Source organism: Phycodurus eques, chromosome 15, assembly GCF_024500275.1.
Source record: "Phycodurus eques isolate BA_2022a chromosome 15, UOR_Pequ_1.1, whole genome shotgun sequence".
NCBI lineage: Eukaryota > Metazoa > Chordata > Actinopteri > Syngnathiformes > Syngnathidae > Phycodurus > Phycodurus eques.
The window spans coordinates 14,052,888-14,068,825 of record NC_084539.1 but is presented as its reverse complement, the minus strand read 5'-3'; the positions used below and the strand labels follow the sequence as shown (position 1 = coordinate 14,068,825).

Below are 15,938 nucleotides of genomic sequence, written 5' to 3'. Positions count from 1 at the left end.
ACTATAGGAAATACAATGTAAATACTTTTGTTTAGTATATTTTTAGAAGGGCTCATTTACATATAAAAGGAAACACAATCCTGACTGAATTCAAGTTGAAGTCATCTTCACTTCTTCCCAGCAATTCCAGTTTTCCAGGCTAACATTTAGCAGGGTTGAGCTAATTTGCCAGTCTATGCAAAGTTGTGCCTCCTGACTGCAGCTTGATGCAGAGCTCCTTCTTGAGATGAATAGGTGCGTAAAAGCACCACACGGAATTGTTTACAGACAATTACGCCTTTGAGTGCAGCTACGCTAATTCATCCTGATGTTGTCTTGCAGACTTTCTGTTAGAATGATGACAGGAAAGCTTGAGGGGGGGTGGATAGTGACAATTCAAATGCTTGGGGACATTTATAACATAATATCGAATCCAGGCTTCTATGCCTGTTTAAGTGATGAAGACCTGTTATCTGGTTCCATGATAAAGATCGCAGCCTCCGTGGCGCAACAAGCCCCTCACTGCTGCGCCCCTTTCCCTTAACTGCGCTCAAACCAGCGCCATCTATACAAATAACGCAGCACAAGGCACGTTGAGGCATCTGCTTACGTAATTATCAATCAAGCCTTTATCAGAACCAAATGCTTGCTATGCACGTCTACGTGGCAGGTATGCTTACGTAAAAATGCCCACATGCATAAACCCAGGCACTGAAGTGTCAGAACCAAGTTAGTTTTTTTTCTCCTTTAATAATTCAATCAATTCATAATGACATCAGTAAGAAGAATGTTATACTTACAATGTATTTTCCCAATGAGAGCAGGAGGTAGAACGTTCAGTTTACTCCCCGAGTGGCTCCTAGAGATCCAGACCAAAATGTTTGATTCGGGAAAACCTGAAATTCCTCCCACAGACGATACAAAGTCGAGCTACACTCCTGTCAAAGTGGTGACGAGTCAAAATCCAGCATCAAGCCAGGGAGTCGCATTGTACGTCCAAATAAACACGCAACACTTGTTTTTCCTGTGGAAAGTTGCAGTTCTGCTTCCCACATTGAAGTCGCTTGATGCTCTTCTCCTGGTGCCTGGCGCCCCGCTCTCTCTCTCGCTCCCTCTGTCCCTCTCTCGCTCTGTCCCTCTTTCTCTCCCTCCATCCCTCCCTTCCTCGTCCTCGCTCCCTGGTGCGTACGCGCGCGCGCAAGAACACGCGCCGGGAAGAGGTCTTGTTGTCTGCATATGACGTCACTGACAAGGACAGGCGCGCCCGCGCGCACTGTGGAAAATGACACGGCTAAATAAACTGACGTACTCGAGTTTGCTGCATGTGTGCAAACAAAAACAAACAAACAAACAAAAAATTTAAGCGTTTACCTTAAAAAGTTTAGAAATGTGATCAGTCCTTAAGATGCAAATGTGCTGAAGTATTTAATCATGAAGAGAAATTATCCAGCCATCCATTTTCTGAGCTGCTTCTCCTCACTCGGGTCGCGGGCGTGCTGGAGCCTATCCCAGCTGTCATCGGACAGGAGGCGGGGTACACCCTGAACTGGTTGCCAGCCAATCGCATACAAACAAACAACCATTCGCACTCACATTCACACCGACGGGCAATTTAGAGTCTCCAATTAATGCATGTTTTTGGGATGTGGGAGGAAACCGGAGAAAACCCACGCAGGCAAGCGGAGAACATGCAAACTCCACACAGGCGGGACCGGGGATTGAACCCGGGTCCTCAGAACTGTGAGGCTGACGCTCTACCCAGTCGTCTACCGTGCGCCAGAAATTATTTAATAAATGCTAAATAACGATTTGCCTGTGTTACAAAAAAAAGTTACTCCTAAATTTTATTTTAGGAAGTAAACTTAAGTGCAAACAAATACTGTTTGTGCAGTAAATGTCCCTATTAACATAAATAAATAAATAAATATTTAAACACAGTTCAGTTTCGATTCAAACCTAAAGGTGGTTAGCTCATGTACCTTACCTTACGGTCGAGAGGCCTTCAGTTTGAATCTTGGCTCAGCCCATCCTGTGTGGAATTTGCATGTTGTCCCTGTGCGTGCGTGGGTTTCCTCCAAGGTACTTCAACATCCTCCCACAAATCCCAAAACATGCATGTTTGGTTCATTGAAGACTCCCAATTGTCCCTCAGCTGCTGTTTATAAATAAGTGGCAGAGGCGACCAGTCAAGGCTCGCTCTACCCTACCTCTCACTCAAAGTCAGCTGCAACTTCACCTCACCAGTAACCCTAATGAGGACAAACCGTAGACATTGCATGGATCAATGAATAGGTTAATGGATCTGCATTAAACATTTTATACAAGTGTTAAAACCAAAAGTGTTATAAAAAATAAATTCATATGTCAAAATGTAGGATAGCTTCAAATATTCTCTTTTCATACGATATCATCTTTACAGAGGAAGTTTTGATTCCACTTACTATTTCCGGAAGCCTATTATATCACAAACTCCAAATATTCATTAAAATGTATCATATATTATCTGTAAAAATATAGAAACTAAACATTCTTAAAATCAAATATATAGTTTTTGACTTTACACAAACAGCACACTTGAATAAGTTATTCATTTTTTCAAAGGAAAGGGATATCTTAAAGTGCCCAGGGGTTGCGAGTTCTTTCCCCCCCCCCCCCCCCCCCCCCCCCACCCCAGTACTTAATTGGAAACACATTTTTTTTTTCAGTAAGTTGTTAATCGAGAGAAACAGGAAGGGAGTGAGGTCTGGAGAAAAGGAGAGAGAAGAAAAAAAAAGACTCAAAAGAGAGACTATATTCCTTACCTACTGACCTTTTTATATATGATCTTCAATACATTTCCTCATGTCTGACTATGTTAACTATGCCAATATGTTAACTATGCCTATATGTGTCCCATTGTTCCTAAAAATTCTCTCATATTCAATTTGTCATGCCAGGAGAAAGTATTTGCCATAGGGACGTGTACATTTGCCAACTCAGCACCATCTGTGAGCACTTACTGAGGTGTTTAACCTGCTGCTTCTCCCATGTAATAATGTGTTAAAGGCGCAAAACACTGAACAATGCACTGTTCTCATTTGTCTCATAATGATAGACATACTGTTTACATGATTTAATTTTAATGTCATGCAGCCTCGCAGTGTTTCAAAGGCCCCAATCGGGCATCAAGTGTCAATGATTGAAGTTTGCTCACTGATATTAATCATCTGGATAAAGATCACTTATTTGAGTGTGTTTCAAGTAATACAATAAGTTATGTCTGGGATCTTATGTGAGGCAACTGAAACGATCTATACCAGTGATTTTCAACAGTACATTTGTTAAATACAGCTCAGTTGTACAGTATTAAACTTTTCAGAATCAGAATCATCTTTATTTGCCAAGTATGTCCAAAAAACAGACGATGAATTTGTCTCTGGTAGTTGGAGCCGCTCTTGTACGACAACAGACAATTGACAGACGACAACAGACAATTGACAGAGAACACTTTTGAGACATAAAGACATTGACAAAAACAGTCACTGAGCAATAAAGGGTTGCTAGTTATCTTGTAATGCCGGTACAAATTATTATATATTTTTTTTATACAATTGTGCAAAAAGATGCAGTCCTCTAGCACTTAGAACAGTTCGAATGACTCCGGTGCAATGACCAATTTGCAAAGGGCGCAGAGACTTCAAGAAGTGTATGCAGTTTAAAGTGACGAGTAGTGCTATAATCTGGGACAATGTCGATTGTGCAAATGTTGCAGATACTCCTCAATCAGTGTGCAAATGGTGCAGATGCTACTCTGGCATGAGTGGCCAGTATTGGTCAACAAGAGATATGCAAATAGTGCAGCGTGGCGAGACTACTACAGTGAGTGCATGAGTAATATATAATTGGCCCGACAGAACTGTGAAAAAAACTCAGACAAAAAATTGAATTGTAGGTTAGCTGTTTAAGAAGTTGATTGGAGAGGGAAGAAGCGGTTGGAATTTCTGCTAGTTCTAGTTTGCATTGATCGGTCGCACCTACCGTACTCGAAGGAGCTGGAAGAGCCGGTGACCGGGATGTGGAGGGTCCAAGAGGATTTTGCACGCTCTTGTCTTAGTTCTGGCAGCGTGCAAGTCCTCAAGGGTGGGTAGGGTACCGACAATCCTTTTCAGCAGTTTTGATTGTCCGTTGCAGTCGGAGTTTTGTCCTTTTTTGTAGCAGCACCAAACCAGACTGTGATGGAAGAACACAGGACGTGGGCCGTGCTTTCTCAGAAGCCGCAGGAAGTACATCCTCTGCTGGGCCTTTTTGAGGACAGAGTTGATGTTGATTGCCCACTTCAGGTCCTGAGCGACTGTAATTCCCAGGAACTTGAAGGTCTCGACGGGTGACACAAGGCAGCTGGACAGCGTGAGGGGCAGCTGTGGCGAAGGATGCCTCCTGAAGTCCACGATCATCTCTACAGTCTTGAGCGTGTTCAGCTCCAGGTTGTGTCGACCGCACCACAGCTCCAGCCGCTCCACTTCCTGTCGATATGCAGACTCGTCAACGTCCTTGATGAGGCCGATGACAGTGGTGCCATCTGCAAACTTCAGGAGTTTGACAGCCGGGTGCGTTGAGGTGCAGTCTATCGCCTAGAGAAAGAAGAGCGGAGAGAGGACACAACCTTGGGGTGCCCCAGTGCTGATGCTGTGTGTGGATGAGGTGATCTCTCCCAGCCTCACCTGCTGTGTCCTCCCCCTCAGGAAGCTGTAAATCCACTGTCAGATGGCAGGCGAGACGCTGAGCTGGAGAAGCTTGGAGGAAAGGAGTTCAGGGATGATGGTGTTGAACGCTGAGCTGAAGTCCACAAACAGGATCCTTGCGTAGATCCCTGCACTGTCGAGGTGTTCTAGGATGAAGTGCAGTCCCATGTTGACTGCATCATTGCTCGGTAGGCAAATTGCAGGGGGTCCAGCAGGGGACCTGGGACGCTCTTGAGGTGGTCCAGCACGAGACGTTCAAAGGACTTCATGACCACAGATGTCAAGGCGACAGGCCTGTAGTCATTTAGACCCGAGATTGTAGGTTTCTTGGGGACTGAAATGATGGTGGAGCGTTTGAAACAGGATGGTACTTCGCACAGTTCCAGAGATCTATTGAAGATCTGTGTGAAGACTGGAGTGAGCTGGTCTGCGCAGACTTTGACGCAGGATGGGGACGCATGGTCTGGGCCTGCCGCTTTTTTAATCTTTTGTTGTTTGAAGATGCATCTCACATCCTGTTCGTGGATGGTTAACTCAGAAGTCAGAGGTGTGATGGTGGTCGGTGTTGCGACGGAGTGGGTGTGGGGTGTGAAAGTGTCCATTTAAAATCTGCAGTAGAAGGTATTCAAGTCGTTGGCTAGTGTGCTATTGTTCTCAGTTTGGGGGGATCGTCGCTTGTAATTGGTCAGCGATTGGAATGCATGCCAGACTGATTTAGTCGTTAGCGCTAAACTGTTTTTGCAACTTTGCTGCATAGTTCCTCTCTGCAATGTTAATTTCTTTAGTCAGTAGGTTTCTAGCTCGATTATACAGGGCCCTGTCCCCGCTTTGATATGCGTCCTCCTTAGCTTGGCGAAGTTGCTTAAGTTTGGCAGTGAATCACGGCTTGTTGTTATTGAATGTGCGAAATGACTTTGTTGGTACACAAACCTCTTCACAGAAACTGATATAGAATGTGACAGTGTCCGTATATTCATCCTGGCTGCCAGCTGGATTTTCAAAGACACTCCAGTGCAAGACTTTTTAATGTAATTATTGAAAAAAAAATGTTTTCCTATCTTTACAATGACTTACAATAGTATGTAATTTTTGTATTTATTTTTTTACACATTTCAGCCGCACTTTTGATGAACACTTATGCCTATTGCAGTTGTAGTGCTTATTGTATTGTATTTTAATGTTGGCCATTATGGTGGTACTTGGAGAGCTAGGAATTTTTTAAGTGGTACTTTGTGTAAAAAGTTTGAGAACCACTGATCTATACTAGTGGAGAATACATTACGAGCAGTCATTGAAGAACATCTACATCACAGCATGTCACAGTTCCTTTCTTTGAGACGATGTTGATCTCTGTGACAATAAAGCTTTGCATAAATTATAACCCTTTAATACAAAGTTTAATTTAATTTGTTTGATGTAAAAAGTATGTCATCTTTTTAGCAAGTATTTCATCTTTTTAGCAAGTACAAATTTAACTGTAGCAACAAGGAAACATTTTTTTCATGACTGTAGAAGCTAACAAAATTGTACTTGCTTGTTTTTGTCCTTTTGTAAAATAATCCCATTCCCATATCTGCAGTCACAAGACAGTGCTATCATTATTACCTTTCTGACCTTCTTTGGAGTCATCTCTCAGCGGGATGGAGATTGTTCATGAATATGTGAAGCTCCGCAGTGACTTTGGCCGCCAGTGTCTCTTTTCGGACCGTCATGTGGAGCTGCTAGTCGATGTTGCTCCAAACCCAAAGCTGGCGATGCAGTTTGTTCTGAAGGAGACAAGAGACCTGGGAGTGCAGGGCTGCTGGGAAATGTCGGAACATGAGGTGACTGAAATGCCTCTCCATAGCATTGTGTCCAACAGATCTACTTAAAAAGTAAAATTAAAGGAAATTTCAGTGGCTACAATTCGGATTAAAGTGTAAAAGTATCTTTGCACCGAGACTACGTCCAAGCAAGGTCAATGGAAAAGCGATCAGCTTTACATATGCAGAAAATGTTTAAATGTTGAAATGTGTAACCTATTTGTGTTTATGCAGGGAAATAAAATAGTTTTCAGTGAAATTTGTTATTGGGATCCAGAATTCCACAAAGTTTGGTTATCGCAAAGGCACAGGGTCAAAAGGCGCTCCAGACCAACACATGAAACCAACTGGATCCTGGTGAGATGTTAGCGCACTCTTTGAAACAGGCCTGTTGATAATGTTTTGTTACAGGTTAACACGAAAAGGTTTGAGTTTGAAAACCAGGGGATAAATCATGTGGAAGGGGGGTGGCCAAAAGATATCAACCCACTCGAGATGGAACAAACTATTCGCTTTAGGAAGAAGGTGGAGAAAGATGAAGGCTACATGAATAGCATCCAGGTACTAGGCACGGTGAGTTTACAAATGACCGCAATCCATGTGCACCTTTTTCTCAATCCATACCTGCTTTTTGCTACCACAACCAGTTCTGAAAAATATCTATATGCCTGTATGCTCTGTGATCCAGCTAATAGGACAATGTGTTGGACAGAATAATGCTGTGGACATTTACCAAGAGTACTTTAAAGACGAAGAACTGCTGGATGAAATTCAGGAAGCACCGTCTGTGAAGATCGTCAATGTATTCAGGTACTTTTGGCAAAATGTTCTTAAAGGAACTCCTGCCAAATTTTTGCCCTATAACTGCTCTACCTCTTAATGTTACTGATTATAAATATTTCTTCAGAGACCCGAACAAGGAACAACGAAACATCACCGGTCTTTCTTGGCAACCCGGTGGAGGCACGAATCTGGCGGCTGCCTACTCCTGCCTTGAATTGCAAAAAGCCACAGCAGACATGAGCAAAGACTCATACATCTGGGACATTGGTGGGTAAAATAGGCAGATAAATTGAAAATCACACAGTCTGTCAGAACTGTGTATGTGTTGCAGAGAACCCCAACCACCCTAAAACTGTTCTCGTACCGACATCTCAACTCATCTGTCTGGATTACAACCCCCAGGACTTGCACACGCTTGTCAGTGGGTGTGTCAATGGGCAGATTGGTGGGTTCTGGTAAAAGAAAGACTCATGAGTACCTCTAGAAATGCTTATCCTCAATGAGGATTTGTACTTTCAGTGTTATGGGATGCCCGTGATAGCCAACAGCCTGTGGCAGTTTCCTCATTGGAGCAGAGTCACAGAGAGCCTGTTTACAAGATGATCTGGTTGCAATCGTCTACTGGGACAGAAGCCTTCTCTGCCTCCACCGATGGACAGGTTGTGTGTGTGTGTGTGTGTGTGTGTGTGTGTGTATATATATATATATATATATATATATATCTTAGGGATGTAACAATATTCACAATGTTACTATATTGCGAAATTAAAGTGCCTCGATATCATGGCGGTCTTGTCTAGGTATAAAATAATGAGCCATTGTGTTTCAAATTCAGTTTTATACGCAGCCACGGCGCTTATCCAGGCTGCTAGAGCCAGACTGCACTTCCTCATTAAGAAGAATATAAACACACCCGATTGGACGCGTAACCCATGTGACCATGTGGGTACGTTACATAAAATACACTGATTGACTGACTAGCCCATATGACCAAAAGACTGTGTTGGGAGGCTACTGCATAAGTCACTACGCCGGTCTCAGAGTCATGTTGCAATTGATTGCGCGAGAAGCATTTTGTTGTTGGCTCCGGCCTCCGTCCAAGCAAACGCTTTCCCACGGGTCGGGAACGGTTGCTAGTGGACCTCCGCTTCACGAAACTGCCCCCCGCTTGCCCCACGAGGTGGTCCTCCGCGGGCCGTCACTGCCACTCCCCCTTTGAGGATGATCCACTAAATTATTTCAACACATTGTAACAATAGCGCTCTTTATTGGTGTACTAGTGAGTGTTTATCTCAAGTCGAAAGTCGTGGATGAAAGACATCACATGAAGAGACAATAACAATGGCGGAGGGAAATGTTTTAATCGGGAGTCCCCCTTTACATATCCCTCTGCCATTCCTTTACAGTAGTCCCAAAAATGAAATAATAAAATAGGGCAATTCCATTAAAATACAAATATCAATGCAAACAAAAATCTGACATACTTCCCTCTCTTCAAATGAAATGTCCAGATTTCAAGTTAAAACATTATACTGGCTGCTCAGAAAAATAAACCCTACAATATGACAAAGCAGAAGAAAAGAAACTAAGGGTTCCCATATCTTTAAAATTGTTCCTGTGTTTATCACTTTGCATTTTTACATTTTTGGACTCAAGTAAAGGAATCACTGATGTAGTAGACAGTATCCAATTTCTCATGTTATAAATAAAAAAACAAATGAGAGTAAATGCTGTTAAATTAGCGAACAGACAATTTCTCAATGAACAGTTTTGTGATTATGATGATTATTGCTGCAGCAATAATACTGTTTTGTAGCCACAGTATACGAATGCAAACATGGATGGATGGATGGATGGATGGATGGGGATAGAAGTGCATGGTAATGATTTGAAGATGTCTTTTTCACAAAAACCTGTGGGAAAATGCACAGAAACTACTAAAATCTATTGAGAAGGACTCAGCCAGCAAGAAAAAAAACTTTTTTTTAGTTCTCCTGCTTTTTGTATCTTGGCAATTCCGTGAGCTTTCCCATGATATCGCAATAAATAAATATTGTACCGTGAGATTAACAAATGCAAAACAAATGTCTCTCCCAACAGATTTTGTGGTGGGATGTCCGCCAAATGAAGCAGCCCACAGAGCGGCTGGTTCTGGACCTGAGTAGGAAAGACAACCTAGACACTGCTTTAGGAGCCATCTCTCTGGAATATGAGCCTACCATGGTGAGTTTCTGTCCTTCCAGAATTTTCAGAAAAGAAGATTGGGTCATACACTTAGGGAGCACTAACACTTGGCCAGTGCTCTACCATGCACAAACCAAACTCTTCCAACCATTTTGGAGCCATCGAAGTGTACTGTAATAAACACTGTGTAATCAATATAGACTGTAGTAGTAAGTAATGCCCCAAACACATCCTGTCTCTGGAGCCCAACACCAAACCTTGTATTTTTTTCACATGTTTTTGTTATTGTCTGATGAGTAAAATTGCTACAAGATATGAAACTCTCGCTAAAACCTTTCTCCTGTGTCTACAGCCAGACACATTTATGGTGGGGACTGAACAGGGAGCTGTTGTGTACTGCAACAGGGCTGGGGAGACTCCAAGTGAGAAGATTGTCTGTACATACGATGGCCACCACGGACCTGTCTATGCCATCCAAAGGAACCCTTTCTTTCCTCAAAACTTCCTGACAGTAGGAGACTGGGGAGCCCGCATTTGGTCAGAAGACATCAAGGAGTCATCTATCATGTGGACAAAGTACAATTTTGTTTTGTTTTATCATATGTTCCTCCACTCTTTATTTTCCTTTTTTTTTTTTTTTTACTGATTTGATGGTCTGTCATTGTCTTTATTTTTCATACCCTCTTGGTTGCTTAAATCTCTGGTGTTTTTGGGGAGAGGTCAATGATCAGTGTTTGTTTATCAGTTTATTTTTGAAAGGGGACAATGCAATTTCATAAAACACATGAAGTACACATGGGTAAAAAAAGCCAGAATTAGCCAGAAGGCTAGTTTTCATCTGTAGTCCCCTGACCATGATGTAAAAAAGCAGTAGAATAGTAGAATCTACAAGACAATATAATACAGGATACATAATCAAACTATTCTATTAAGAGAGAATAAAACCATAATTTTGTTGCTTATCACAAAAAAACATAACATACTTGTCTTTTAGTGTCGGCAGCTATAGGTGTTAACTAGCCACATTTTCATGTGTGGTGGTGTCTTTGGTGTGATCAGGCACCAGATGGCATACTTAACAGACGCCTGCTGGAGTCCTGTCAGACCCTCAGTCTTCTTCACTGTGAATATGGATGGTGTGCTGGACATCTGGGACATCTTGTTTAAGCAGATTGACCCCACTCTAAGCGTTAAGGTGTTGAGGAGTTTTCTCATGTGTTTATAGAGGCATTTTGTTCCTCCTAAATCAACCAGATACTGTTTTCAGGTGCATGATGAAGCTCTGTGTAGCCTTCAAGTGCATAACGATGGATGCATGGTAGCTTGCGGCTCTCAGCAGGGTGCCACCACACTATTGGAAATCTGCTTAGGATTGTGCACTCAACAGAATAATGAGCAGAATCTCCTGGGCGAGGTGAGATATACCAAATGTTTAATAATTGATTAGTTAATATCAGACATGTTTTACTACACTGTGATGCATATATCTTGGTGTTGTAGATGTTGGAACGTGAGACAAAACGCGAAAAGATCCTCAGGGCTTCTCAGAGAGGAGGGGACGAGGCAGGGAACAGTGAGGAAAGTCCAAAGGAGCTTCTCCTCAGAGCTGACTATGACTTCCACAACTTGGTGGAGTCGGAGCAGAGGAGGAAACAATGGGACTCGAGACAGCGGGTGAAGCCATATTGATATTAATTATTAATATTAATATTATTAATTAGAAGTGGAGTCCTGACAGAAAGTATGTGTGAACGCTGAGAGATGCTATGAATTCTGGACCATAACACTGGATAGCACATAAAATGACAGAAGCAGGTCCCTTCTACCATAGCATACGTACCACTGGTGGGCTGTGAGCAGCATAGGAGATGATCCATCAGAGCAAGCTGATTGGCCGTCCGTCCGTCCATCCATCCATCCATCCATCCATCCATCCTTCGTCCACATATCCAATCCATCCATCTTCCACATATCCAGGGTCGGCTTTTGAAGGGAAGCCCAGACTTTCTCAGCCACCCTATACGGCTCTTCCAAGGGTTCCCAGGCCAGACAGCAGGCATAGTCTCTCCAGTGTGTCCTGAGTCGTCTCCTGGGCCTCCTTTCAGTGGGACGTTCCAGGAGCACATTACCAGGGAGGTGTCTAGGAAGCATCCTTACCAGATGCCTGAGCCACATTATTTAGCTCCTCTCAATGCGGCATTACTCTGAGCCCCTCACAGATGACCTAGCTTCCCACCTTTATCTCTAAAGAAAAGAGTCACTACACCCCGTGGAGCAAACTCATTTTGGTTGTTTGATCTTGTTCTTTGAGTCATGACCCACGGCTCGTGACCATAGGTGAGGATGGAAACAAAGATTGACCGGTAAATATATAGCTTCGCCTTTTGGGTCAGCAACTTCTTCACCAAGACAGCCCGATGCAGTCCCCCCATCATTGCAGATGCTGAAACAATGCGCCTGTCAAATAATACTATAATAATACTGAGGCCACCAAACCAGACCTCCTCAATGTCTTGGCTACACCTAGAAATTCTGTCCATAGAGGTTATGAACAGAAGACCAGGAAAATGGCCTCCTTGGATACCAACACTCACTGGAAACAATTTTCTTACTGCCGGCAATGCAGACCAAACTCTTGACAGCGGTCGTACAGGGACTGAAGAGCCTGTGTTAGGTGTGGTACCCCACAGTACCAGAGCATCCCAAACACATGTAGACGGGTTGGGCGAACTCCCTTGCTCCCTCCATGATCCTGCTGAAGGTGTAGAGCTCTTGTAGAGCTGGTTCACTGAAAGAAAACTATACTGCTCCACTTGAATCTAAGATTTTACTTTTACGATAGGCTCTCCTCTCGAGAACCAATGAATAAAACTTACAAGGGAGGCTGAGGAGTGTGAGCCCTCTGTAGTTGGCACACACCTTGCTGCCCTCATCTTAAAAAGGGGGGACCATCATCTCAGTGTGCCAATCAAGAGTTCACCAACCAGTTTGGGGATTGCTGCGACTGGTAGGTACCGACCACTTTTTGATTACAGCTCCGATCTGCCGCCTCCAAAATACAGGCCCAGAATATGGACCACTAATTCAATGTCCCCTGCTTCCCCTGGGACATGGTGAAAGTTCTGTCTGAGGTGGGAGTTAAAACTCCTTCTGACAGGGTACCCCACCAGACCTTCACAGCAGACCCTAACAATATGTTCGGGTTGGACCACCATCTTTCCCCACCATCGTCGCAAACACACCACCAAGTGATGATCAGCAGAGCGCTCGCCCCTCTCTTCCTCCAAGTGGTCAAGACATGTAGACACTAGTCTGATGACACTGCCACAAAGCTGATCATTGAACTGTAGCCTAGGATGTTATTGTGCCAAGTACACAAATGGACATCCTTATGGTTAAACATGGTGTTCATGATGGACAATCCAGGACAAGCACAGAAGTCCAATAGCAGACACCTCTCGGCCTCTAGCTGGGGAGGCTTTCCTCCCTATCATGCCCTTCCAGGTCTCGTTGACATTGGCCATGTGAGCATTGAAGATCCCCGTCAGGATGAAGAACTCCCCAGTGGGAGTACTCTCCAGCATCCCCTTTAAGGACTCAAAAAAGGCTGTGTACTCTGAGCTGCCTAAAGTGAGAACCTGTCCCCCCTCCCTAAGGTGGAGGGAGACTACGCTCTCATCTACCAGGGTGAACATACAGGTACCAGGTTGCAGTAAGTATTGTATGCCCACACCTGATCGGTGCCTTTCATCTGGGGTAACTCTAGAGAGGAAGCGAGTGCAACCCCTCTTTTAAGGACTGGTACCAGAGCCCAAGCTGTGTGTCGAGGCAAGCCCGACTATCTAGTCTGAGCTTTACAACCTTACACACAATGTCATTCCACTTCCCTGCCTGAAAAGTGAGATTCCAAGTCCATAGAGCCAGCTTCTTCAGCCGGAGATCAGCCCGCCAAGGTCCCTACTTTTGGCCGCCACCTCGCTCAATATGCAGCTGACTCCCTTGGCCCTTCCCACGGGTGGTGATACCATTGGAAGGGGGGCCCATTTAACGTCTTTGGGCTGTGCCCGGCTGGATTCCATGCATGTAGATCCGGCCACCTGTCATTCTCCATCGAGCCCCACATCCCGGCTTGGCTCTCAATGGGTGCCCCAGTGATCCGCATCTGTGCGAGGGAAAACAATGTCCAATAATTTATCCATATTGAGGGGTTTCTGAGCTGTGTTTTTTCTAGTTTCTCATCTAGGACCTGTCTTCCCTGGGCAACCCCGCCAGGGCCATAAAGCCCTGGACAGTTTAGCTTCTAGGACAGTGGGACACACAAACACCCTCCACCATGATTCGGTGACAGTTTATGGAGGATATTAAGCCAGTTGGAATCTGTTGACAAATTTTTCTGCAATACAAAAAAGATTAAATAAAATACCAATTAGTAAAATTCTTGAGTCACAGCATGCACACAACTAAACATAATATCTTGGATTTTTATGACCTTGTTTGTCTCATCTAACCTTAAAGCTGTCATCTTACCTCCTTTATCTTTCTCTGCTTATCTTATCACAGCATTATCCGTAAATGGGAGAGGCATACAGCAGATGACAACAAGAATCCAAGAAGTAGATGTACTAGTAGAGCTTCAGCGTGATGTTTGGCAAGATGGTCATATTTTCAAGTTGAAAAAAAAAATGTTATAGAGGCAACATTTTCCTTCAACCAATTTGTCATTACAGATATTGGAGGTACCTAAAGGCAAAAGTCATAATACCAAGTAATGTTCCTTTTCATATTATTTTCCATGTCAAAGCAAGAAACATAGATTTTGTATCTGACACCTCTACAATGTTACAGTTTGGCAAGATCCAAGGGCAAATCACTACAAAACTGAAAATGAATTGCATCTGATTCAAGATAGCTGATGCATCTGGGGTCAAAGGCCCAATCAGTACATATTCGTTATGATCTTTAGTCTCAATTTTAAGCAATGTGATTATTACGCAATATTTCATAGCAAAATCAGTACTAATTTTAAGTAGGTACAGCACGTCCAGAGCGCGATGCCCAACACATATAAGACACAGGTACTCAGTACATGCTTTCAGCATTGATCTACAAGTTTCAAATAATTTTCCTCGATGCTAATCAGTGAGCTTTTGTATGGGTTTTTAGAAACATTTATAAAATTACTTTTTGACAATGACATTTTGAGTGTGTGCGTGAGAAGTAGTTGGCAATATTGAAACATTAAGAATGTCTCAACTCAACAGGTTGACAAATCAGAGAGGAACTATAGTTGATATATTGTAGCATGGCTGAGAAAGCAGAAGTGACGCCCACATAGAAAACAAGGAAAACACTGGGGAAGGGAAAAACCTAACCCTGACAGTCAAAATCTCTGCAGGAAGGAAGAGCTCAAGGTTGTCTGCAAAGCTATTATACAAAGTACTAACCTTTTTTTTCTGACAGAATTTGTTGGGACACAAAATGTATGTGCTCATTTCTAGCGCCACCCTAGCTCTGCATAAAACTTCCAGTTTCAGTATTTTTTTCCCCTCAAAGTACAATAGCATTAGTTGTAGACTAGTTAGCTCCCAATAGCATGACTATTTTCATGTGTGAAAGTAAACAATGAAATTCTATATTCTTTGTTGTCGAGGTTGTTGTTGTTTTATTATTATTATATTCATTTCTTTTTCTTTTTTCTCTTTTATTTTCACACATTTTAGATTGGTTTGCATGGTGAAAAGAAACATGCATGCTGTGGGGATCTTCTCCTCTTGTCCCTGTGTTTGCTGTTCCGGAATCTGTGGGGGTGTGTCTTTTTTTCACTCCTTCCTGATCTCGGGTGTGGGAACCACTGGGGCGACCTCCTGGGGAGTAGTGGTGGTGTGATGGTGACTCGCCCATGTTCCGTGGGTGCTGGGGCGGTGCCGGCTGGCACCCGCCTGGGTCCCCCATTCTGGCTGCTGGTGGGGGCGGTGGGGCCCCCCTGTCGCTCCTCAGGCCTGCTTCCTCCTCTCCATTCCTTGCCTCCTGCTGCGGTCGCCTCCTCCTCTTCCCGTGGGGGAGCCGGGTGGTTCCTTGCGGGTTGTGGGGGCCTGCTGTGGCGTTCTTTTCCCTGCCTGGTTTAGGGGGGTCCACCTCCCACGCTCAGGGTCAGGTAGTGGGTGCTGGCAGGGGGGCGTTGGGGGGGAGTTGGTGCTGAGGGATGGCCCTCTTCGTCAGTGGTTGGGCCCGACATGGAGGAGCCATGCCTCTTATCATTCCCTTGTCGGGTGACCCTATCTGCCCTCCTTTCCAACAAACAATGGACACTCTCCCGCCCTCGGGCTGGGCGGGGACTGGCTGCATTGCGGGCCAGTGCGGGTTGGGGGCGGGGGGCGTCTTGCTCTCCTGGGGTTGGGCGGGGCGGGGCGTGTGGGGCGGTGGGGGGTTTCGCTGGGGGGTGTAACTCGGTGGGGCCGGCAGACCGCCC

The 15,938-nt window shown here is 44.2% G+C and overlaps 2 protein-coding genes across 4 annotated transcripts in view; one reads left to right on the top strand and one right to left on the bottom strand.

Moving 5' to 3' along the window:
* Positions 1-1,168, bottom strand: part of lpar1 (lysophosphatidic acid receptor 1) — a 34,102-nt gene extending 32,934 nt beyond the window's left edge. The window contains exon 1 of the mRNA XM_061699026.1: positions 780-1,168. The gene's annotated coding sequence lies outside the window, so the exon portion shown is untranslated. The remainder of the gene's footprint in view (positions 1-779) is intronic.
* A 5,048-nt stretch (positions 1,169-6,216) lies between these two features.
* Positions 6,217-15,113, top strand: LOC133413791 (dynein axonemal intermediate chain 2-like). 3 transcript variants are annotated; one of them, XM_061698606.1, is made up of 12 exons: positions 6,217-6,523; positions 6,914-7,063; positions 7,215-7,312; positions 7,410-7,552; positions 7,617-7,730; positions 7,805-7,944; positions 9,386-9,508; positions 9,822-10,045; positions 10,529-10,664; positions 10,737-10,883; positions 10,970-11,143; positions 14,030-15,113. In XM_061698606.1, exons 1-12 carry the CDS (start codon positions 6,341-6,343, stop codon positions 14,039-14,041), a joined length of 1,644 nt encoding a protein of 547 aa, XP_061554590.1. In that variant the 5' UTR covers positions 6,217-6,340; the 3' UTR covers positions 14,042-15,113. The 3 variants fall into 3 exon arrangements, with proteins under 3 accessions (XP_061554590.1, XP_061554589.1, XP_061554588.1); XM_061698605.1 differs by having other exon boundaries at positions 6,914-7,075; XM_061698604.1 differs by having other exon boundaries at positions 6,914-7,075; positions 7,191-7,312.
* The last annotated feature ends 825 nt before the right edge of the window (positions 15,114-15,938 follow it).